The sequence below is a fragment of the Mytilus californianus genome, unplaced genomic scaffold (genome assembly GCF_021869535.1).
Source record: "Mytilus californianus isolate M0D057914Y unplaced genomic scaffold, xbMytCali1.0.p SCAF_9, whole genome shotgun sequence".
Classification (NCBI taxonomy): domain Eukaryota; kingdom Metazoa; phylum Mollusca; class Bivalvia; order Mytilida; family Mytilidae; genus Mytilus; species Mytilus californianus.
In genome coordinates, this window is record NW_026262745.1 from 80,389,964 (window position 1) to 80,414,522 (window position 24,559).

Consider the following 24,559-nt stretch of genomic DNA (forward strand, 5'->3'; position numbering starts at 1 on the left):
TGGAAGTTACAAAAATGCTTATTTTTGGCCCCTTTTTGGCCCCTAATTCCTTTAATGTTGGTACCATAACCCCCAAAATCAATCCCAACCTTACTTTTGTGGTATTGAACCTTGTGGTAAAATTTCATAGAGATCCATTCACTTAAACTAAAGTTAGAGTGCGAAAACCAATGTGTCTTCGGACGACGCAGGACGACGACAACAACAACAACGACGATGACGATGCCAACGTCATACCAATATACGACCACAAAAATTTTTTTGCGGTCGTATAAAAACCATTGGTACATGTAAATTATATAAAACTTGACCAAATGTGAACGTTTGAAATCAAATAAGGGAGCAACCATTTAACTTCAAGGGGTGGTTATGGTTTTTTGTCTGAGTCAGAACATTTTTTTTTTAGTTTTTCGACGCTATCAATCAAATTATTTTATTCTAAATTTAACACTATTATAAGGTATGAAGAAAATCTGGATTCAGAATATTTTTTTTTGTCATCTGCTTGACCACGATATTTTTCGTTCATCAAATTGGGGAGACCACAATATTTTTTTAGGAAAAAACCATAACCCCCTTGAAGTTAAATGGTCGTTCCCTAAGGTTTCCTGTGCCTGTACGATGGATAATAAAAACTTTCACTGGTTGACAACACAGACATTGAAAAATAAAGAACAAATAACACAACATTGAAAGTATAAACAACACAAGTCCTTTTTCATCAAAACTAGGGGTCAACGCCGGTGTTCCCAAAGGTTGTATCACTGAGTTTCTAGCTAACTAGTCGCACTCGTGATGTTACTCATTGCAAATAGAAATTTGGCGATTAGTCATTTTGATTGATCATCCTGACGTTACCACAATCAATGAAAAAGAAAGGATTGTGGCAAGGATAAGTGGTACATATCTATTATCATTTGTGACTCAGATGGTACTTAACGGTCAAACAAATCCTGATGGCGTCCTGAAAACGTTCGAATGTTACAATTTATGGGATATCTGCTTAAATTGTCTTGCAAGCACCGTCCATATATTATGGAAATGCAATTCCTAGAATATTGTATGAACTGCAAAATGCAATTCAATGGAAGTAATATCAGCAAAGCCTTGTCTTAGTTTGTTTATTTTCACTTTTGGCGGCCATTTTGAAATTTTCCGCCATTTAGAAGGAAAAAAAAATGAAAAGTCTAATATAACGTTATGACTTACTAGAAACGTTAGATTACATTTTATATGTTTTTAAAACATTTTGTTTGAATATTATTTGCTTTTAATTATACATGGTTGTGAAATTTGGACTGATTGGCAGACATATTGAAAATTGCCACAATATTGGATTTTTCAGAGTGGGTTCATAGCTTAAATTGACAACCAAACATATATCTACAATTGTGCAAAGTTTGATGCTTTTATCATCAAACCCATAATTCTTCTAAAAATATGCACAAATCAGCTGGATGATAAGTATTGTTTTGTGATTTGAACTGTATGTTTTCAATAAAGGAATAGTGCTTTGATTGATTTAAGTCTTAGGAACTGCTTTAGACTTTTTGAATATTTTCACAAGTAGACTAAGGGGACAGGAAGTCATATAGCATCTTGTAGATTGCAATGCGAGATTAGGATGACTTTTTAATCAACTGTATTGTTGTATTGTTTTCTCATTGACTTTTACCATCACATTTTCTTTTCTTCTTGCTTTAAATAGGAAAAAAATATTTAAGAAGATTTTCAAAATGGCATTAGTAAAGACAATCAATGTAAAGAATTATCAGGAATTATGGAGATAATTCATAGATTTTTTACTAAAAAGGATTCACACACCATCAAAAATCCTCTTTCAAATTCACCTTCACTGAACCTTTCTACAGATAGTCTAGCATTTTGTCTAATGACCAGTCTTTCCTCATCTTTCAAATTAAATATCGTTTCCATGGCTGCAGCATATGAATCTTCATCAGCTGCCAGGTATCCTGTCTTTTGGTGATTATAGTCTGTGACAATATCAAGCTTTGGGCCACCAGAATTATGGGCCAATATAATAGTTCCTGCTGCCATTAACTCCACAACTCCTGAAAAAGTCATAACCTCACATTCTGTTTATGTATCTTAACAATTAATATGCATGTATTATTCTTTAAGACCACAAATAATTAGCAGCTTGATACACCCTTATTGTGCATTTTGAAATTGTTGCAAGAAAAAAAGGAATATTTAGAAGGCATTGAATCATAAGCAAATAAAATGAAACATGCATGAGGATACATGTACATGTACCATTAACCCTTGGGCGTATATAAATATTGCATCAAATATGTCTGTGAAAGCTCTGGAATGAAAAACCAGAAAGTTTTCAAAAATCAAAAACAAGTCTATATTCACCAATCCCAAGTGTTAAGTTTGTAATAATTTGATCCAAGCATACTAGAGATAGTGCATGACATTTAAAAAATGTGTTTTTTTTATCTGAAAGCCAATGCAAAGTCCAACAACTCTGAAATGAAATATCAGAATTTTTTTCTTTCATCAAACATTGTTATGTTCACCAATTCCTACAATTATGTAAAGTTTCCAGTATATCAATCTAAGTAACTTAAGTTATGGTACAACATGTGAAAAATTTGCTTCTTTTTTGTAAAAAATATTAAAGCTTTCTTTTATCAATCCCAACAATTATGTAAAGCCTTGAATAATCAATACAGGAAATACTGGAGTAAAATAAAATTGCCTTAAATCTAATGGTTTAAAGTCCTGTAACTCTTGATACAACAAAGCCAAAAAATTTTGAAATCAATAGAATTTTCTTCGGTTAATCCTAATGTTGTGTTAAAAGTACATTGAGAAATGGTTAAAGCAAATTTGAGTTCTCATACAAAGTGTTGACGGACGAATGGATGGAAGGACTATGGAATTCAACAGGCATATATAAAAACTAAACATTTCCAAATTGAATATCACAGAGTCATTCAGTAAAATTTTGAAAAGCCAACCATAAAAAAACAAAGTGAGTTAAAAAAATATCTTAATATTTCCGACATTTAGGGAATTTTGTGTTAATGGTAGATGTCTAATAATAGTCTCTGTTAACTGAATTCAAATTCTGAAGAAAAATGAAGACATTAAAAATTAGGGGAAAACAGCCAGAGGGAAAAGCGTAAAATTACATGCTTGTCACTTAATTAAAGTCTTATGAAATGAGTTTCTTGAAATTATAATGTTAAGGAAATAATTGAACCAATGCATGTATATATACTAAACTAAGTCCTTTATGCACGATTTTTAACATTTATTCAGAATCAATAACATATAATTGACAAAATATATTTCATTCAGTGAAAATTTGCCTACTAATTAACTTTCTGGTTTTAATGCCAAAGTTTCCCAATCGTGATCTTAATAAACAATCAACACAGAATCATGAATCACATGAATAACAAGCATTCTGAGAGTATTGCATGGCAATACATAGTCCCCTACCAGGTAAAAATTCGTTTTAATGGAACAAAATGCTAACTTGTTCTATAACTTGTCATGGTGTAAACAAAAAGTAAATATCATGTCAATATCTTCAAGCATGACTAAAAACAGTGTGGAAAACTGATTTTATGAGTGAAAAAAACATTAGATATGTTTAATAGTTCTCTAAAATTAGATATGATGTAATACAGTGTATATCTATTTTCAAATTATAATCAAATATAATTAATAGTTCCAAATATTTTTTCTTTCATTTGTCACAAACTAATATAGATTTGTAACTTACCTATAAAATGTCAACAACATTTATCTACACAATGTAATGTATTGAAATATATACATTAATAAAAATAAATTATTATCTAATTAAAGGATTTCGCTTCATAAATTTTTCTTTATATATATATAGCATTCAGAAAATTAGTTTATACTAAATAACAAACAAACCTGCTAAAAAATTCTTCAAATAATTTAACAATGAATGTCTTTTAAAAAATGAGTTATCTCCCTTTGTACAGAAATATGGTTTAACATAGTACTCTAACATTAGATATGGTCCATAACTCTGGACTAAATTATCAGACCGGAACAAAATTCGAACTTGATCTGAAACTTGTCATGATAAAACAATATACCAAATATCAAATCAATATCTTCAAGCATGAAGAAAAAAGTGTGGAAAGCTGATTTGCCGGACTGACAGAAGGACAGACAGACGGACAGACAGATGGACAGAGTGCAAACCTAAAGTCCCCTTCGACTTCGTCGGTAGGGGACTAATAAGTGAGCTGATAGACATGATATAGAGGGATGTTTATCTTTTTTATATATTTTTATATTTCAATACCAGTACATTGCTGAAGATTTTGATAAGATAAAAGATTTTCTTTCAAAGTCTGTGTACACATGTTTTATAGTAAAACTTAGCCATTCAAATAAATAAAACATATTAAACTTTTTTTTTAATATGAAGTAAAAAAATATATGACTTTATATACATGTACTATCACATATATTATAGTGCCTTGGACCTAAGTGCTATACCTGGAATTACCACTTCAAAACTTTGTTATTATTAAGTGGTTAACAAATAAATAGGCAATGCAAACTGCTAATGAGGATTCACTATTTTGTACATTTTTCCAAGATAATTTGTTTAAAAATAAATAGGGAATGTGTCCATGGGACACAGATAATACCCCTGCTTGCATATAACATTATAAAGGGACATAACTCAAGAACCGTAGAAGTGACACAACCCAAATTTGTACTTGATCAGAGTTTTGTAGTATTAAGCATTTTGTATAAGTCTCATATCATTTGGTTGAGGCAAACTTAAGAAAGAGAACAGAAACGAAAAATTCAGCAATTTTTCCATTTGTAAAAGGGCATAACTCTAGAACAGTAAAAGTGACGCCACCAAAATTCAATCATGATCTGTGTTTTGTGGTAATAAACATTGTGTATATGTTTCATAACATTTGGTTGAGGCAAACTAAAGTTAGAGAACAGAAACCATTTTTGGGACGTTTCGGCCACTGACCTTTTTTTTCGAAAAGGAGCTCATGTCAATAGATATGAATAATTCACCAAAGTTTCTTGCAAATTGGTGAAAGTATTTTTGAGTTATTGTCCAAAAACTGGAAAATCCCCCTTTTTTAATGAATAAAACCCCATAACTTGGAAACTTAAAATCTAAAATTTATAAAAAACGAAAGGGAGCTCACGTCAATAGATATAAACAATTCACCAAAGTTTCATGCAGATTGGTTAAAGCGTTTTTGAGTTATTGTCCGACATGTTGACGACGGACGGACAGACAGACGGACAACCGTATACCATAATACGTCCCGTAAACGGGCGTATAAAAATGGTTTGTTTGATTAGTTCAATGTTATATGTGTTCCCTATTGGAATTTTGAAACAAGAATAAAAAAAAAAAACACAACATGTTCAAATTAGTTTTGATTTAAAATGTTTAAATTTGAGAAATGGAAATTTTTTTCCCAATTCAGTTTGGTCAATATAATACTGGTATTTACCTATGCCAAAATGTTCATTCCACATAGTATGAATTCCTATCAGAGAAGTTGACATCAAATCTTTAAGCTCCTCAAAACTAACATTTAACTTAAATTCTACATTATCTTCAATGTTTAACAGGGTACATAAATCTCTCAGTTCTTTCACTCTTGTTGAGTCTCCTTCGTTACGACAACTTCCAACTAAAAGTAGCTTGTAAATCTGTTTATCTTTTGTATGACTTTTCAGAAAATTAGAAAACGATCGTATTTGCAAACCATGATCCTTTTCTGGTCTAAACTGAGCAATAGACACTATTGTTTTCTGCACATGACAGTTTGTCAGAGGAATTTTGGTAAACTCTGAAATATCACAGGGAGGATAAATGATGTATGTTCTGTCTGCAACTTTCCATAGCCTTTGAATGTGATTAAATGTCCATGTAGAATTCACCATGACTTTGTCTGAACGCCTACCCATTATTCCATACAAGCATGCAAACATTTTATAGTAGTGAGATTTAGCCCAGCTAAGTGTGGCACTTCGTGAGATGAATGAAGAGTTATTGTGTGATTGAGTTCTATCTGATACACGTTGTAACATGTCAGTACTGATGGTAGGATAATGAACATAACTAACTGTCTTACATCCTCCTAAATACTTAAATAATGGTAGTGTAAAGGCATATCCCATACTATCAATATAAACATCCGGAACATATTTCATTAGAGCTTCCCATCCTAACAGCATAGACCCTAAACTTTGTCCTAGCAATGTAAAGTATGGATACTTCTGAGCTTCTACCAAATATCTTTTTGTAAGAAAAACAAATTGTACTGGAGAGGTGATACTGATGTTAAACCTCTGTTTGGCCCTCTGTATTATGTCTGATCCAGTGGCTTCAGTATCTCCTGTGTAAACAATACATTGAATTCTGGGATATCTGTAAAAACAAGAAAACACAGTTCACATTAAACACAAATATTTCACAATACCTTGTATGAAATGAGGTTTAAGGCCTCATTGTTGACAGAAGAAGAAGCTAACAGGAACAATGACTAATTTCTATTAATCAATTTCAGTACTTGGGTCAAACCAATATAGATCTAGAAGGTATATAAATAAGACTTTTGATTGTAGACAATATTACAAACAAATATTCATATCCAAAAGAGAAGTCGAAGATACCATGAGGATATTCAAACTGATAAGTCCAAGACAAATAGACAACGCCATGGCAAAAAAAATGAAAATGACCAAAACGACCAAAAAATACATAACACAACATAGAAAACTTAAGACTGAGCAACACGAACCCCACCAAAACGAGGGGATGATCTCAGGTGCTCCAGAAGGGTAAGAAGATCCTGTTCCACATGTGACAGCCCTTGTGTTACTGCTTTGAAATACATTGATAAGTTAAAATCAAGTGATTCAAACTTTTGCAATCCTATTCAATATTTTCCTTCTATGCCATACTGAATCATCTTAGTATATGATGTCCTTTGATCTATACTGTTACCTTGTGAACATGCTGGTTTAAAATCTGCTAACCATGTCAGGCCAAGTACAAAGCAGGATTCAACATTAATGTTGGTGACAAAAGTAAAACAATAAATATGTATTAGTAGGGACCATTAGCCATAATAATAAATGAGCATCACATAGTTTCAATGTTTTTGATGTAATTGGCCCCGGATTTAACAGCATTTAAACAATTTTTTGGGTTTAATATTTTGTCCTTATTTTTTGTTGTAATAGCAGTAGTCATTATTAATAGTAGCAATGACAAACTTTTATTCTGTCTCTTTTTTTTTAAATTTATGGACAATTTTCATTGAAAGCTAAATATCATATGTGTGAGATTGTAACCTGTTCTGTAAAGCTCTGATAGCTGTCCATAGTAACCTAACCTGTAAGCTCTGAAAGCTGTAACTAGTTACCTGTTCTGTAAAGCTCGGATAGCTGTCCCTAGTAACCTGCTATGTAAAGCAAAGATAGCTGTCCCTGGTTACCTGTTCTGTAATATTCTGATAGCTGTCCATAGTTACCTGTTCTGTAAAGCTCTGATACATGTAGCTGTCCATACATGTAGTGACCTGTTCTGTAAAGCTCTGATAGCTATCCATAGTTGCATGTTCTGTAAAGCTCTGATAGCTGTCCATAGTTGCCTGTTCTGTAAAGCTCTGACAGCTGTCCATAGTTACCTGTTCTGTAAAGCTCTGATAGCTGTCCATAGTTACCTGTTCTGTAAAGCTCTGATAGCTGTCCATACATGAAGTGAATGTTCTGTAAAGCTCTGATAGCTGTCCATAGTTACCTGGTCTGTAAAGCTCTGATAGCTGTCCATAGTACCCTTTCTCCTCCTCCACCAGCATTACAATATGGATGGAAAAATCCAACAGTTATCTCCCCTTTTTTCCTTAAGTGTGGTAGTAAATTCTTTGATCGCTGTTTAATCCAATATCGCATCAACATAGGTATGCATAATAATGTAGATATAACAATACAGAAAAATACCAGCATTTTGAATGGCCAACACTGAAAAATAAATGTAGACAACAGAAATTCAAATGTTTATGTACACATATATGATCATACCCCGGTATATCATGTATTTATTTACTTCTTGTAAACCTATGTTTTAATATATTATATATAACATGTTTTTAAATCCAAGTCAATTTTTATATTTTACACTTTATTAATGATGAATAAATAATTGAAATTTCAATAAAGCATTATGTTTAAGTTAACTAATTGATCTTCTCTTCATGTATTTTTTACCCACAAAAATTACAATTATTTGTATTGATGTTGTCTTCAGGTTATGATCTGATTAACTTTTAAGTACAACTACGGTTATTTGATTTTTGAATTTTCCAGAGATGTTAGGGTCAGATGATTTATGGAGTTTCTATATTTGTGTGTTGTTATTACATTATTTCCCTGTATGTGTGTGTTGTCATTACATTATTTCCCTGAATTTGTGTTGTAATTACTAAAAAAAATGTTCCTGTATTCGTGTTGTTGTCATGTACTGTAGGTGCATCTATGTTTGTGGATTTAGGAAAACATGTATTTTTGTGGATATCTGATTTTGTGGATTTACCAAAGTCTAGAAAATGTGTACTCCATTGAACATTTAAATTTGTGGTTTACCTGTATCCATGAAATCTTGAATTATTATGAATTCCTAGTTTTTGTCGAGCCTGCGACTTTTGTCGCAGAAAGCTCGACATAGGGATAGTGATTCGGCGGCAGTGGCGGCGGCGTTAGCCAACTTCTTAAAAGCTTTATATTTTAGAAGCTAGAAGCTAAAAGACTTGGATGCTTCATACTTTGTATATAGATGCCTTATGTTACGAAGTTTCCGTCTGTCATATGTCCATTGTCCTTGACCTCATTTTCATGGTTCAGTGACTACTTGAAAAAAAAAGTCAACATTTTTTGTAATGTTAATTTCTTTCTTGTTATGAGTAATAGGATAACTATATTTAGTTTGTGCGTACCTTGCAAGGTCCTCATGCCTGTCAGACAATTTTCATTTGACCTCGACCTCATTTCATGGATCAGTGAACAAGGTTAAGTTTTCGTGGTCAAGTCCATATATCAGATACTATAAGCAGTAGGTCTACTATATTTGGTATATGGAATGATTGTAAGGTGTACATGTCCAACAGGTAGGTGTCATCTGACCTTGACCTCATTTTCATGGTTCAGTGGTCAAAGTTAAGTTTTTTAGTTTTGGTCTTTTTTTCTAATACTATAGGCAATAGGTCAACTATATTTGGTGTATGGAAATATTTTATGATGTACATGTCAGTCTCGCAGGTTTTATTTGACCTTGACCTCATTTTCACGGTTCATTTCTCAGTGTTAAGTTTTTGTGTTTTGGTCTGTTTTTCTTCAACTATAAGCAATAGATCAACTATATTTGTTGTATGTATCACCAAGGAAAAATGAGGTATTTTTCCTTAGCAATATTTTTGAATAGTTTTGTTTAAAATATTAAATAAATCTATATTTTCTTTATTACTTTTAGGATGAATTAAAGTGTTAGAATATCAACATGTCAAAACTCAGTAAGGGCTTATTGCAAATAAATTATAATTCACATCTCAAAGAAAACATAATTAGACTGTCTTTCTTAATTCTGGATTAGGGATTAAGGTAAACTTGAGGTAAAGCTATTAGCACCTTCAAAATATTACAATAAGACTGTAATTAGCTATTTCCTATTTAAGATAAAATACAATAGAAGTGTTATATTTTAGTTACAAAATTCATACTTTAACTTTACATTGTAATTGATAAAAAGGTATCTAAGGCACCATATGTTCAAAAGTCAGAATTAAAATGATTACCCTCCCCTTTTTGGGAGTTATGTATTTTGATTGGTCAAGTAACTAGGATATACATTAAATGATTATTGAGATTTGGGAGAATGGGTTTAGAAAGGGACATGGATATATATTAACTTTGTGTAATTTAGAGGATGAGAGAATTTCAGGCTTTGTTCACATCATGGTGACTTAGTCGCATATTCGTATACATGTATGACTTGTGTTGTAATTATGAATGCTTATCTGTTCGAGAATAATTAATATACAATCATCAAACTTAGTGTTTTATTGACTTCTTGTGCGGTAAATTAAAGTAAACCAGACAATGCGTTACCTATGCTCTACCATCACTATTCAGAGTTAGTTCCCTTACAAAATAATATGATCAGAACTGGGTCGCAGAATGTCAGCTAGTTCCCCCACTTATTGACATGCGATCCAGTCCGGTCATAGAGTGGTTCGAGGACCCGGTTTTGTTTCCCGTGAAGAAGATGCTCTCTGAACTTTAAAGACTAGTGCCATAATATAGAAGACCTCCAGGACAGGAAACCGTATAGGAATTTAACTATTTACTTATTCCTTGGTAACTGCAGAGGGTGAGTACAGCCTAGTATTAAATCACCTGTGACACTTTATATAATAATAATTATTTAATTTATTGAACATATAATTAGGTCTGATAAGTGATAAGGCTTATATTTCTCATCCCTCCTGAAGTCTAATATTATATTATTAAAATGGCAAAGTCTTTTGAGTTCAAAAACAACTTCATGGCTAATGTAGAAACAGCTATTGTAAATAATAATAAGATAAGAGTTAAGTTAGGTAATATTTATATTAATGCTCTTGTAGATTCTGGTGCTACAATCTCTGTTATTAATGAGCAACTTCTTAGAAGGGCATTTTATAAATAAGAATTACCAGACATAAATATTACAGATTTACATGAAATTCGTGGAGTATGTAATACTGTACATAATGTTAAAGGGAAAATTGATTTGGACATAGATGTCAATGAATTAGTTATGCCCTTTTCTTTTTATATTTTAAGAGATGTTGGATTTCACTTAATCCTTGGTCAAGATTTTTTGACTACTCATAAGGCAAACATAAATTTTTCGAATCGTATTGTTTCATTTCATGATCATTTTACTATTGCTGCCTTAGAGTCTGGAAAGAATTTAGAGAGATACTTCATTGCAAAAACAAACAAAACACTCACTTTAAAAGCATATACAGAAAATGATATTCAACTTTCCATCAATAAATTCCCAACAAATACAACAGTGCTGTTAGAGCCACACGATAATTTGATGAACAGACAAATATTAGGTTCTAATTGTCTCAGTCTAGTCAAAGATGCAAAAGTCTATTACAGAGTGCTAAATCCAACAAATGAAGACATTGTTATAAAGGCAAATTCACCAATTTCAAAAGTTTGGAAATCACCCACAAAACCAATCTGTGCCTTAGATAACAATTCAAAATCTGATGTTCAATTTCAAGACCCCATTAAAGAGGCATTAAATCTTAATGCTCAAATTGATTCGGTTAACATAACAAAAGAGCAACATCAAAAACTTCTAAAATTAATAGGAACAAATAGGTGTGTTTTCGCAAAAGATGCTTCTGAATTAGGCAAAACAGACCTGCATTATCACAACATTGAAACAACAAATGAAGCACCAGTTAGATCTAAACGGTTTCAATATTCACCAAAAATGCAAGAAGTTATAGAGACACAAATCAAAAATCTCAAAGAAAATGACATCATAGAAGAATCAATGTCTCCTTACCATAGCAGTGTAATCTTAGTGAAAAAACCAAACAATACATACAGATTCGTTTTAGACTTCAGAAAATTGAATGAGGTCACTAAAAAAGTTTCTTTCTCAATTCCTAAAATAGAAGAGGTTGTTGATACAGTTGGCTATTCAAGAGCTAAAATTTTCAGTTCGCTTGATCTTGCTAGCGGATTTCATCAGGTGCCACTTGATGAACAGTCAAAACACAAAACAGCTTTCATGACACCACAAGGTCAATACCAATTTAAGAGATTGTGTTTTGGTTTAACAAATGCACCTGCAACATTTCAAATGTTAATGACTAAAGTCTTACAAGAACTAAATTGGAAGGTTGCACTTATATACATAGATGACATATTAGTGTTTTCCAAAAACTTTAATGAACATCTGGAACATTTAAATCTGGTATTTCAAAAACTAAAACAAGCAAAATTAACTTTACAACCCTCCAAATGTCATTTTGCCGCAAAACAAGTTAAATATTTAGGACACATTATCTCTGAACATGGCATACAGGTTGACAAATCTAAAACAGTTGCAGTTTCTGAATATCCCATACCAAAAACAGTCAAACAACTACGTAGCTTTCTGGGTATGTGCAACTATTACAGAAAGTTTATTCAAAACTACAGTAAAATTTGTTCCTCTCTTACAACACTATTAAAGAAAGATGTAAAATTTGATTGGACAACAAAACAAGATGATGCATTCAATACATTAAAACAAAAACTGACAACTGCACCAATTCTTGCATTTCCTGATTTTGAAAAAGAGTTTTTCCTGTCAATAGATGCGTCAGATTCAGCAATTGGTTATGTATTAGGTCAAAAAGATCATGAAGGACTAGAAAAAGTTATTGCATATGGAGGTAGAGGTTTAAGAGATCAAGAAAAACGTTGGCATATCAATCACAAAGAAGGGTTAGCTCTAATTGAAGCTATAAAAACTTTCAAACCGTATATAGCAAACAATCAGTTTACAGTTTACACTGATAGTATAACCGTGCGATGGCTAAATAATTCAAAAGATGCTACTGGACGACTTGGGCGTTGGTCATTGTTTCTACAGCAGTACACTTTCGACATTATTCATAGACCAGGTACCCAGAACCAAAATGCTGATGCATTGTCACGAAGAGATTATCCTGTAGATAGCCAAGACAAGGAATACCAATCTGATGATGACCTTCCAGAGATTGGTTCACTACATGCTGAAAGAAAGGAACATATAGCAGTCACCTTTGAGTTTGGCTGGCAAAACAGCATCCGAATCCCGGAAGTTCTAGCTATTGATGAGGACCAAGTTAAAGATCCTGATGAGATGTTACCAACACGTCAAACCTTGTACCAGCTACAAAGAAACTGTCCAGACTTCAAACCAATTTTTGACTATAAACTAAAAGGACTTGTTCCAGATGAGGTTCAGAAGGCAAGATCTCTTGTTGCAAAGGCATACCATTATGAAATTATTGAAGGCATTTTATACCATATGGTTTCAGAGAATTCAAGAAAACTTCCTCCAGGCCACAATTTCGTAAAACAACTTTGTGTTCCAACTGTTCTGCGCCATGACGTGATGTTATGTTACCATGATAGTAAAATGGCAGCTCATCCAGGTGTTGAAAGAAATCATGCTTCCTTACGGTTAAAATACTATTGGCCAAATATGTATTCCGACATAGACAAGTATGTTAGAACATGTGAGCAGTGTCAGAAATCAAAGAACTCTAAACATCAGAGACCAGTACCCCTTACTCCTTTGCCAATTGAAAATGTGTTTGAAAGAATGCATATGGATTTTTTAGAGCTATCAACAACACCTGACAAACATAGATACCTGCTTTTGGTTGTTGATAGTTACTCAAAATGGTGTGAGGCGTTTCCTTTAAAATCAATGGAAGCTAAGGTGGTTGCTAAAGTACTATTTAATGAAATAATATGCCGCTGGGGAAGTCCGCGTTGTATCATATCTGACCGTGGTGCCAATTTCATGTCCAAGCTTGTTCAAGCTCTTTGTGAGTTATGCGATGTTACTAGACATTATACCAGTAGTTATCACCCTCAAACCAATGCTGCCTGTGAAAGAATGAATTCTTATATCATTCAATCCCTTCGTTCCTATTGTAACAAAGAACAGACAGATTGGTCAGATTATATACCTCCAATCATGATGGCTTACAGGTCCACACCTGCAACACAGTCAACTCAATTCTCACCATTTGAAATACTGTTTGGACAGCCAATGAGGCTGCCTATTGATGTGTCCTTAATACCAAAACAAACTATGCCAAGGGAAACTAGACAACATGTTAATGAATTGGTGAACAGATTAAAACTCTACCGTGAAGTTGCAGCTAAAAACCAGAAAGAAAAACAAGACAAATATACAACTCAACACGACAAAAAAGCAGTTCAACCAACTTTCGTTGCTGGGGCAAAAGTATGGCTATATTGTAGCAGAACACCAAAAGGCAAGTCTCACAAATTAGTTCAAAGATGGACAGGTCCTTACCGAATTCTGTACAAAGGGCCAAATAATACCTTTAAGATTAAAAACACAGAAACACAAAAAGAGGTTAAGGCATTAGTACATGCTAAGAGACTGAAAGACTATCATAATCCCCTGGACCGGCCAAATTATTTGCTGCCTGAATATGAAGACATTCTTCTTGATGCAGAGGAGCAAGATAATGACGAAGCCACACATGTTGAGCATAATAATGACCTTACTGATTCACAAAACATGCAAAATGAAAACAATAATCACACACAAAATGAAGTTCAGACTCAAAATTCAGTTCAAAATGATACAAGTATTCCTGACAAACATAATTCACAGGTCAAAAGTTCACAAAAATCAAACCAAGGGACATCACAAAATCAAACCAGATCACAAAACCCTCAGAATATAGCATTTCAGTCCAATGAAATTGAAAAACTTGTTGAGTATAGTCTTTATCAGGGTAGACCTATATACAAAGTCAAATTCACTGGTAAACCAGGAACTAGTTGGCAAGATGGATCACGTATTCCAGAAAATTTAAAACAGGATTACCATAGACAATACAATGCAAAAGGACGAAAACGTAAGCGTCCAGGGAAACACAAGTTTTTTGAGTCAGCTAAAAGTCATTCGGTTCAAGTCATACAATCTAATAAGGCATTTCCAAAAACAAAACCAAATTCATTTCAAAACAAGGGAAATTGTCAAAAATTCAGTCAAGTACTTAATCAAAGAATTGTAAGCGTTACATTAGACAAAGATCAAAAAGAGTCCAGATATTTAGTAAAGTATTCAAATGGTAATGTCTGTAAAGGCCCAAGAAGTACTCTATTTATGAGTGATGATTTAAGGCCTGATGTGTTCAGGCAGTTCTTAAAAGTTCTCAAACAAGAAGAAAATATGTGTGCAAATTCTCTAAATCCAGTACAACCAAATGATTTTGTTCCAGTATCACAGTTTGATATTGAAACAATGAAGTTTTTGCATCACTTTACACCTACAACACGAAGAGCAATACCCACTCAATATTCATCTTGTCATGGCATTAACAGGTTCAGATTAAAACTAATTGAACATTATGCAAGGGTCAATGGCAATGATCCAAGCCTTTACTAATCCCTTACCAAACTGGGTAGGTTATAGGTTCTGCTTTTATCGAGCTTTTGTTCTGCAAAAGACATGCTCGTTTAAGTTTTTAAGAATCTATTTACTTATCTCAGCACTGTTCATGCTCTTGTCCTAGACAGAGACCATGGAATTCATTTTTTTTTCAATAGTAATGTAATTTTTGTTGTTGTTATCATTCAACACTAAAATAAAGTTATAGAAATAAATTAGAAATAACAATGATTGTTAAAAGTGATGACAAATATTTGGGTACATTTATATACTGTAGAGTAAGGGTTGGTCTCGTCAACCAAACCTTACTTCTTACAGGCAGTTCGGTGTGAAAGTGACGACTTCATACTGAATTGATATCAAATTAAGAAAATTCATTTTTCATTTAAATTTTTGGGATTTCAATACATCATTGTTATTTTTGGTTTTGAAGTATTGTTATAAATATCTAGTCAGTCAGTTATTAAAGTCGAAAAATTATTTTTTACCCTATATTACTTAAGTAAGGTGTTAGTTACCCTTAAGGGTTGTACTTTATAGTGTTCAATTAATTCATGTCTCAACTCAAGAATAATATTGATGCTATGTGCATGTAGATACTAAACGTTACTCCATTCATGAAGACTCTGCTCATCGCTTTTCAAAGGGTTAAGAATTTAAATAGTATTTCCAGTTAGGATATTAATATTTCAAGTATTAAGGCCAAAATATATTGTCACAGGTTGATTTAAGTAAGCTGTGTCTCATAATACTCAGTAGTATGGAAGAAGATTCAGTAACTTTTGTGAAATAATACAGTTTAGACTATTTCAGAGGATTCTAGTACAGAAAAGAACCAGAATACAAGACATTTTCAAAGTTAATTGCAGTTCAGCAATCAAGTTTCCCTGCTTTGCTCGTGGGAACAAGAGATATGATATTGAGCCTCATTCTAGCGCTGGTTAAATATGCTTGTCAAACAATTATAAAGAAAAATCCATTAGGTTATGGATTTCATGTTACATTTCAAAATATGTACGGTAAGCAATCTATGTGTGTCTTTTTGAAACTTCCATGCGGATATGGAGTTCAAAGTTTTACATTCGTTGATGTAAAACATCAGTTGGTCAGGTGAATCTCCATGTGGATATGGAATTCACAGTTTACATCCGTCATATGTAAACTTCATCAGTTTCATGCGGATTGAAACTTCAAAGGTCAGGAAAACCATTTATCAGGTATGAATCGCCATGCAAATATGGGATTCACAATTTACATATAATGAAAATTCAGAAGTTTCATGCAGATTGAAACTTCAAACCAGGCGACTGGTTGGTATGGAGCAAAATTTTCGGGTATGAATCGCCATGCAGAACTGGGATTCAGAATTTACATCCAGCATATGTAAATTCAGAAGTATCATGTGGATTGAGACTTCAAACCAGGCGACTGGTTTACGCCGATAAAACATCCTTCAGGTACCACTCTCTTCTGAGAGGAAGGTTTGTTTGTTTCCAGAAGATTTTTCGTGTTTCACGCAACAGAATAGATATGTTCCAAAAGAAATCAAACCAATAGACAATTGTCAATAGATTCATGTCAAAAGATTCGTTTCAATAGAAGCAAAACCATAAGACTGTGTTCAAATAACTATTCATTACGTTCATAAGGAGATTCATGTCAAAAGATTCGTTTCAAAAGAAGCAAAACCATAAGACTGTGTTCCAAAGACTATACAATGACATTCATAATGATATTCATGTGCATAATTCAGGTTGTGTTTACTCTCACAAATGATGGTATTTTAACTATTGTTTAAATAATTAGCTTTGCCATGCAAGGATATAATGTTAAGTTAAATAATGTTGATGTTTGTTGCCATGTATTCTATATATTATGTACATATATGAAAAGAATTTTTTTTTTTTTCTTCTTCTTTCTTTAAAAAAAAAAAATCTTTTTTGGAAGAAGGGAGAGTATATCACCAAGGAAAAATGAGGTATTTTTCCTTAGCAATATTTTTGAATAGTTTTGTTTAAAATATTAAATAAATCTATATTTTCTTTATTACTTTTAGGATGAATTAAAGTGTTAGAATATCAACATGTCAAAACTCAGTAAGGGCTTATTGCAAATAAATTATAATTCACATCTCAAAGAAAACATAATTAGACTGTCTTTCTTAATTCTGGATTAGGGATTAAGGTAAACTTGAGGTAAAGCTATTAGCACCTTCAAAATATTACAATAAGACTGTAATTAGCTATTTCCTATTTAAGATAAAATACAATAGAAGTGTTATATTTTAGTTACAAAATTCATACTTTAACTTTACATTGTAATTGATAAAAAGGTATCTAAGGCACCATATGTTCAAAAGTCAGAATTAAAATGATTACCCTCCCCTTTTTGGGAGTTATGTATTTTGATTGGTCAAGTAACTAGGATATACATTAAATGATTATTGAGATTTGGGAGAATGGGTTTAGAAAGGGACATGGATATATATTAACTTTGTGTAATTTAGAGGATGAGAGAATTTCAGGCTTTGTTCACATCATGGTGACTTAGTCGCATATTCGTATACATGTATGACTTGTGTTGTAATTATGAATGCTTATCTGTTCGAGAATAATTAATATACAATCATCAAACTTAGTGTTTTATTGACTTCTTGTGCGGTAAATTAAAGTAAACCAGACAATGCGTTACCTATGCTCTACCATCACTATTCAGAGTTAGTTCCCTTACAAAATAATATGATCAGAACTGGGTCGCAGAATGTCAGCTAGTTCCCCCACTTATTGACATGCGATCCAGTCCGGTCATATATGGAAGGATTGTAAGGTGTATATGTCTGTCTGGCAGGTATCATCTGACCTTGACCTCATTTTCATTGTTCATTGGTCAATGTTAAGTTTTCATGGTTAAGTTTGTTTCTTAGATACTATAAGCAATAGGTCAACTATATTTAATGCATACATTGATTGTAAGGTGTACATGTCTGTCTGGCATGGTTCATCTGACCTTGACCTCATTTTCATGGTTCATTGGTCAATGTTAAGTTTTCTTGGTTCAGACTGTTTCTTAGAATCTATAAGCAATAGATCAACTATGTTTGGTTTATCGAATGATTGTAAGGTGTACATGTATTTCACGTTTGGTTTATCTGAACTTGACCTCATTTTCTTGGATATGTGTTACTTGTAGTAAAGCTTTATATTTAGGACTATCAACATAAAATCAATGGTTAGTAAAGAAGGCGAGACATTTCAGCGTGTGCACTCTTGTTGTATGTAGTACCTATATGGTTTCCTGTACTTTTATTAACAACAAAAATAGGACAGAAACTAACAGGACAAATAGTCACAATTCAGTTTTGAGATAATTTTGTCCTTAAAGACTAATATTTTAGTAACTGGCTTCATGGTACCATGAAATAAATCAATTAATTGAATAACATTTGATAATTATTCATTTAACCATGCTAATGAACAATTGTATAAACTGTACTATGAATTCATCATATAACAAGAGGCACATATGTGCTTGTATCACTCACCTGATGAAAAAAATCAGCAGTTTGCTAATTAGGACTTTTATATGCACAAACTATAATTACTTTTTGTGCTGCTGATAATTTTTGCAATTTACATTTTAATCTAGTTCCTATAGTATTCTAGATAACAGCCAAATGTACAAAAAACAGTAAAAAGCAACATTTCAGTGGCAATAACTCCAAAAAGGGTTGTGAAATTTTCAGAGTATTTCAAATCTTTAAATTTTATTGTCATACTGATCATTTTTGAAGTTTACATCAAAAACTAGCTCATATAATTTTCAAAATACAATGTTACTGCAAAACTAGAGGCTCCAAGGAGCCTGTGTCGCTCACCTGATATTTTTGTTTACAATTGATGCATGAAATAATGCAACCATTATACTTTTGCTTTAGTTTAAGAGATATAAGCCAAAAACTGCATTTTACCCCTATGTTCTATTTTTAGCCATGTCTGCCATGTTGGTTGGCAGGTGGCGTCATCAGACACATTTTTTAAACTATTTACCTTAATGATGATTGTGGCCAAGTTTGGTTAAATTTGTCTCAGTAGTTTCATGTTGACTTATTTGTAGATCTTATTTTGCTGAACATTATTGCTGGTTACAGTTTTTCTCTATCTATAATAATATTTAAGATAATAACCAAAAACTGCAAAATTTCCTTAAAAATACCAATTCAGGGGCAGCAACCCAACAACGGGTGTTTATTTCGTCTGAAATTTTCATCTCAGATAGATTTCAACCTGATAAACATTTTTACCACATGTCAGATTTGCTCTAAATGCTTTAGTTTAAGAGATGTAAGCCAAAAGCTGCATTTTACCCCTATGTTCTATTTTTAGCCATGTCAGCCATCTTGGTTGGCAGCAGGATCATCGGACACATTTTTTAAACTAGATACCTTAATGATGATTGTGGCCAAGTTTGGTTATATTTGGCCTAGTAGTTTCAGAGGAGAAGATTTTTGTAAAATTAACAGACGACGACGGATGCCAAGTGATGAGAAATGGCAGGTGATTGCACATTGGGGTATATTTCTATCTATACAAGTATACACACTAAATGAATCTGTCATTTTTAGCTTTAATTAAACTAAGTGAGAATCTAACTACCTGTTATTGCAAAACCATATCGAGACATTGATCTGGGACTCATGCACGTGGATGTGTGTTGGTTTGTGTTTTTTTTTACTTCGAATACAATAATCTAAATGGGCATAAATACTTATAGAATTAATCATTTAGTTGTGTATCAGACTCTCAGTATGACATAAATTCAGCCTTCCTCAGAGAATTCAATAAATAAAGAAAACAAATATTTTAGCTGGTCAACAAATGACATGAATACTATCAACATTGAACCCTTTACTATGGACTTATTTGTTCCTTGTTGAGACACTGACAAGAAAGTTTTCCAATCAAACTAAAGGATAAAAACAAACTTTCAATACAAGAATACAAGATAGTAGTTATAACATATATTTTCATACACTTTAATTCAAAGGAATATCACTCATACCACATCTTCTTATTTCTAAATATTATAAAAAATATTTAATTATCTTTAAATATTTTTAAAAATATTTAAAGATAATTAAATATTATTAAAAAAAAAAAAGTAAAACCTGGGAATAGTATATTGGTTGAGGACCAGTTACCATCAGCAACTCAGTTTTTCTCAAATAGATTTTAACAGGAACTCTTTGGGAAATATTCTTTTAACATAAAAAGCATGAAAAGGGTTAACAAAAGTTCTGTTTAGCACCATAGACCGGAACTTAAATTCCTATGATAAACAACGAAAAACGAGTTCCAAGTATGCAGAATTTTGAAGGAACAATGACCAGTAGTTACCGCCACTTTAAAATCTTGTCATCAAATGAAAGAATTTACTTTAATCAGGGCATTAATGTTATATTTTGTTTTGTATAGCAAGAAAGGAAGAAGGTATGTCAATTAAACCAAACACATCGCCATTCACTATAGACGTATTGACACTTGTATGCAAATTTGTCCGCCATTATCATTATTATTAAAATCACATAAGTTCCTGTAAAATTTGACATCACAATTTAAAAAATTTGACGTCATAATTAAAAAGTGATTGTTGTTTGACGTCAGAAGGTTATTCGGAGAAGATCTAAGGTCATTCGAAGACAAAATTCAGCTTATACCAAAAGTGTAAATATGTTTATTAATATTGATGGACTTCTTCCTGTCTTGAATGTGTTATTTTTAAAATTATGTCACTTGAAATCAACCACTTCCACTGTATTGAAGAGACGTATAGACTTTAATTTTGAAATTTATCAATCTTTTTTAATTCTTTTGAAAGAAATTGTATTTTATAAAGCAAGGTTAGACATTGCTTTGTCTTCGAACAGGACGTTTTCCAAAATTCAGGATGTCATAAAGCAATGACGTCATGTCCCCACACAGGTATTTTCCCACTGCACGTTCAATTTACAGAAAAATCAGCATTTCCCTTACTTAATCCCATCAAACAAAACAGAGTTTTTACAAATAAAGTTAAACAATTTGTCTGAAGATATCATATTGTTTAGACGCAAACTTCCTCTATTGAATAAAATATTATGTTCCAGGTAAAACAATAACCATGTCTCAAACAGTGAAAAAGAACACAGAAAACAAGAGCAACGAAACATAGACCGAGTGCATGCACTTTAATTTATTGCTAAAATAAAAATAATAAGGTTGGTTGTTGTCAGAGTTTTTTCAAATGTTAAAGGCAATTTTTTTGTCAGGCCGAGACATATCTAGTCCTATTTTTTTAATGTGACGCCTTTCAAGAAGTCATGATAATATTGATTACTTGGACTAATAAACTGATAAAAAGGCGATGAAACACTACTTCTTCTACTTCTTCCGAATACGGGAGTAGACTCCTAGGTAGGAGTGTAAAACTTCCCGGAACTTGTGTGCTATATATGTACATATGGACTTAATTTAAAAATAATATGACAAAGAAAAATCATTAACAATAACATATATACATTATGTACAGTGGCTTTGTAGTTTAATAAGCTGTTGTGGATCCTTCAAATGTTAGAGTGGATATGCCACTTTTGAAGGATTCCAGGGTGTCAGACATACCTATTGCTTCAGGTAGTGAGTTCTAGTCCGAAATAGTGCGAGGATAAAAAGAAAATTTATAGAAATCTTTATTTGTTGATATTTGCCTAAATTTATGTTTCCCCCTAGTACGTCTATCAGATATTGTTAAATTGTCCTTAGGAACTTCCACTAACCCCCAATTTATTTTATATAGCATAGTTAATCTAGCTTTTTTCCTTCTTATTTCTAAATTTTCCCATTCCAATGATTTAATTAAATTTGAAACTGCTCCAGGTGATCTGTCTTTATAATCATTGAAGACAAACCTGGCTGCCTTACGCTGTACCTGCTCAACCTGAGTGATGTGTTTTTTTTGTACGGATCCCATACAGGGGAAGAGTATTTGACGACTGGACGGACAAGTGATGTGTACGTAAGGTTTTTAACCTTACGTGTGCAGTTTTTTAAGTTCCTAGGAAGAAAACCTAAGGTTTTATTTGCCTTACAGGTAATATTGTTTATATGTGTTCCCCAATCAAGATCATGGCTTATAGTTACACCTAAATATTTACTGTCTTTTACTGCTCCTAAAACATGATTGTGCAATCTATAATCAAAAGTGGAAGGTTTACTTTTTTTAGAAATATGAATAACATAACACTTCTCAGGATTAAAATTCATTTGCCAGTCCTCTTCCCATTGTACTAAACTAGATAAATCTTTTTGAAGTAATTTGGCATCAGAACTATTATTAACATTTCTATACAATAAACAGTCATCTGCAAAAAGTCTTGCATTGCAATTTACATGTTCGGGTAGGTCATTAATAAAGAGTAAAAATAATGTTGGGCCTAAAACTGTTCCCTGAGGGACACCAGAATCAACAGCTAATTTTGAAGATTTAACACCATTTAATAGTACCTGCTGTTGCCTGTCAGCTAAAAAGTCATTTATCCAATTTAAATTTTGATTCCTAATACCATAAAAGTTTAATTTCTGGGCTAATCTTTGATGGGGGACTTTATCGAAAGCTTTGGAAAAATCTAAAAGTATAACATCTATTTGGTTACCATATCCCAATGATTTTGCAAGATCTTGTAAACTGATGATAAGTTGGGTCTCGCAAGACCTTTTACTTCTAAACCCATGTTGACTATCATTTAATATGTTATTAATTGTAAGATGTTTCCTTATGTTGCTTGTTATAATGTGTTCTAGAATTTTGCAACATATTGCAGTTAATGAAACTGGTCTATAATTAATAGCGTTATGCTTGTCACCTTTTTTAAATATTGGTACAACATTAGCCTGCTTCCAATCAGTTGGGATTTTACCAGTATCAATAGATTTTTGGAAAAAGAATGTCAAAAATGGAGACAATTCTTCTGCAAAATTATTTAAAAAATATGCTGGCAGATTATCAGGGCCAGTGGCTTTGTGTGGATTTAAGTTTTTAAGTAACTTTAATAAGCCATTATTACTAATAAATATGTCTGGCATAGTGGGGTGGGGACTTGTACCTTTATTTGGCATAGAGGATGTATCTTCGGTAGTAAAAGCCTTTTTAAATTGTTCATTTAGGATGTTAGCTTGTGTATTCGGCTCACTATATAATAAGCCATCCTTTCCTCTTAATGGTGAAACACCAGATGTTTCTGTTTTTTTACTTTTTATAAATTGCCAGAAAGATTTAGGTATTTCTTCTAACTGGGGGATAATTATTTCTTGCATGTACGTGCTCTGGGCTCTTCTTATTTCTCTTTGAGCAGTAGCTTTTAACTTTTTATATTTATCTTTATGTTCTTGTTTACCAGTTTTTTTAGCTTTGTTGTAAGCTTTACGTTGTTTTTTACATAAATGGTCTATATCCCTATTTGCCCAAGGGTTGGTGTACTTAGATTTAGTTATTTTGCTTGGTACATTATCATCTATTATTTTATTACTACCTTCTTTGAATTTATTCCATAATTGGTCAATATTTAAATTTTCATTAGCCTGAGATATAAGTTCTACATTAAATGATGATGCAATGCTACTGATAATAGACTATCTGTTCTTCTATTTCTTGAAAAAAAATAAACAGACAATATTCAATAACAACTCTGAAAGGTGTAGCCTCAGTATTACCTAAACTCATTCAGTTAACATATCGTTGCTGATACATATCAACAATCTTGACAACACTGTATCCGGTTGGGATAGTGGCGCCCTCTATAGAAATAGAAATTCTTTATCAATGATCACAATGTGCATGCAGAGTTTTTTCAAATGTTAAAGGCTTTTTTTTTTTGTCAGGCCGAGACATATCTAGTCCTATTTTTTTAATGTAACGCCTTTCAAGAAGTCATGATTACTTGGACTAATAAACTGATAAAAAGGCGATAGTTTAGGGAAATTTTTTAGCAGAATTTTACAGAATAGATTAGAAAAGTTTTTGAAAAGAATAATATAGTTTGTAATGAACAAATTGGATTTAGAAGTGGTTGCAGAACGAGTGATCATATTTTAACACTCAAGACTATTATTGACAAAGCTTTCAATTTGAAATCATCTGTTCTGTTCTGTTCTGTTCTGGTATATTCCTCCGTTTTATCGGAGCACTCCACTTATCGAATGAGTATTAAAATTTTAAATACTTAACCGAAAAAGCGGATATTTTTATATTTACGATATG

The 24,559-nt window shown here is 32.4% G+C and overlaps 1 protein-coding gene across 1 annotated transcript; it reads right to left on the bottom strand.

The window, feature by feature from the left end:
* Positions 1–1,755: 1,755 nt before the first annotated feature.
* On the bottom strand, positions 1,756–24,086 carry LOC127716485 (GDP-Man:Man(3)GlcNAc(2)-PP-Dol alpha-1,2-mannosyltransferase-like). Its single transcript, XM_052222710.1, has 4 exons — positions 24,013–24,086; positions 7,820–8,040; positions 5,520–6,442; positions 1,756–2,072 (listed from the first exon to the last, which is right to left on the bottom strand). Exons 2-4 carry the CDS (start codon positions 8,023–8,025, stop codon positions 1,792–1,794), a joined length of 1,410 nt encoding a protein of 469 aa, XP_052078670.1. The 5' UTR covers positions 8,026–8,040; positions 24,013–24,086; the 3' UTR covers positions 1,756–1,791.
* Between the last annotated feature and the right edge of the window lie 473 nt (positions 24,087–24,559).

Excerpts from the sequence above, each read along its gene's own strand:
- LOC127716485 (XM_052222710.1), bottom strand. The coding sequence starts at position 8,025 with ATGCTGGTATTTTTCTGTATTGTTATATCTACATTATTATGCATACCT. Across the intron at positions 6,443-7,819 it reads ATCAGAGCTTTACAGACCAG|ATATCCCAGAATTCAATGTA; the intron begins GTAACTATGGAC and ends TTGTTTTTACAG. Across the intron at positions 2,073-5,519 it reads GAATGAACATTTTGGCATAG|GAGTTGTGGAGTTAATGGCA; the intron begins GTAAATACCAGT and ends TGACTTTTTCAG.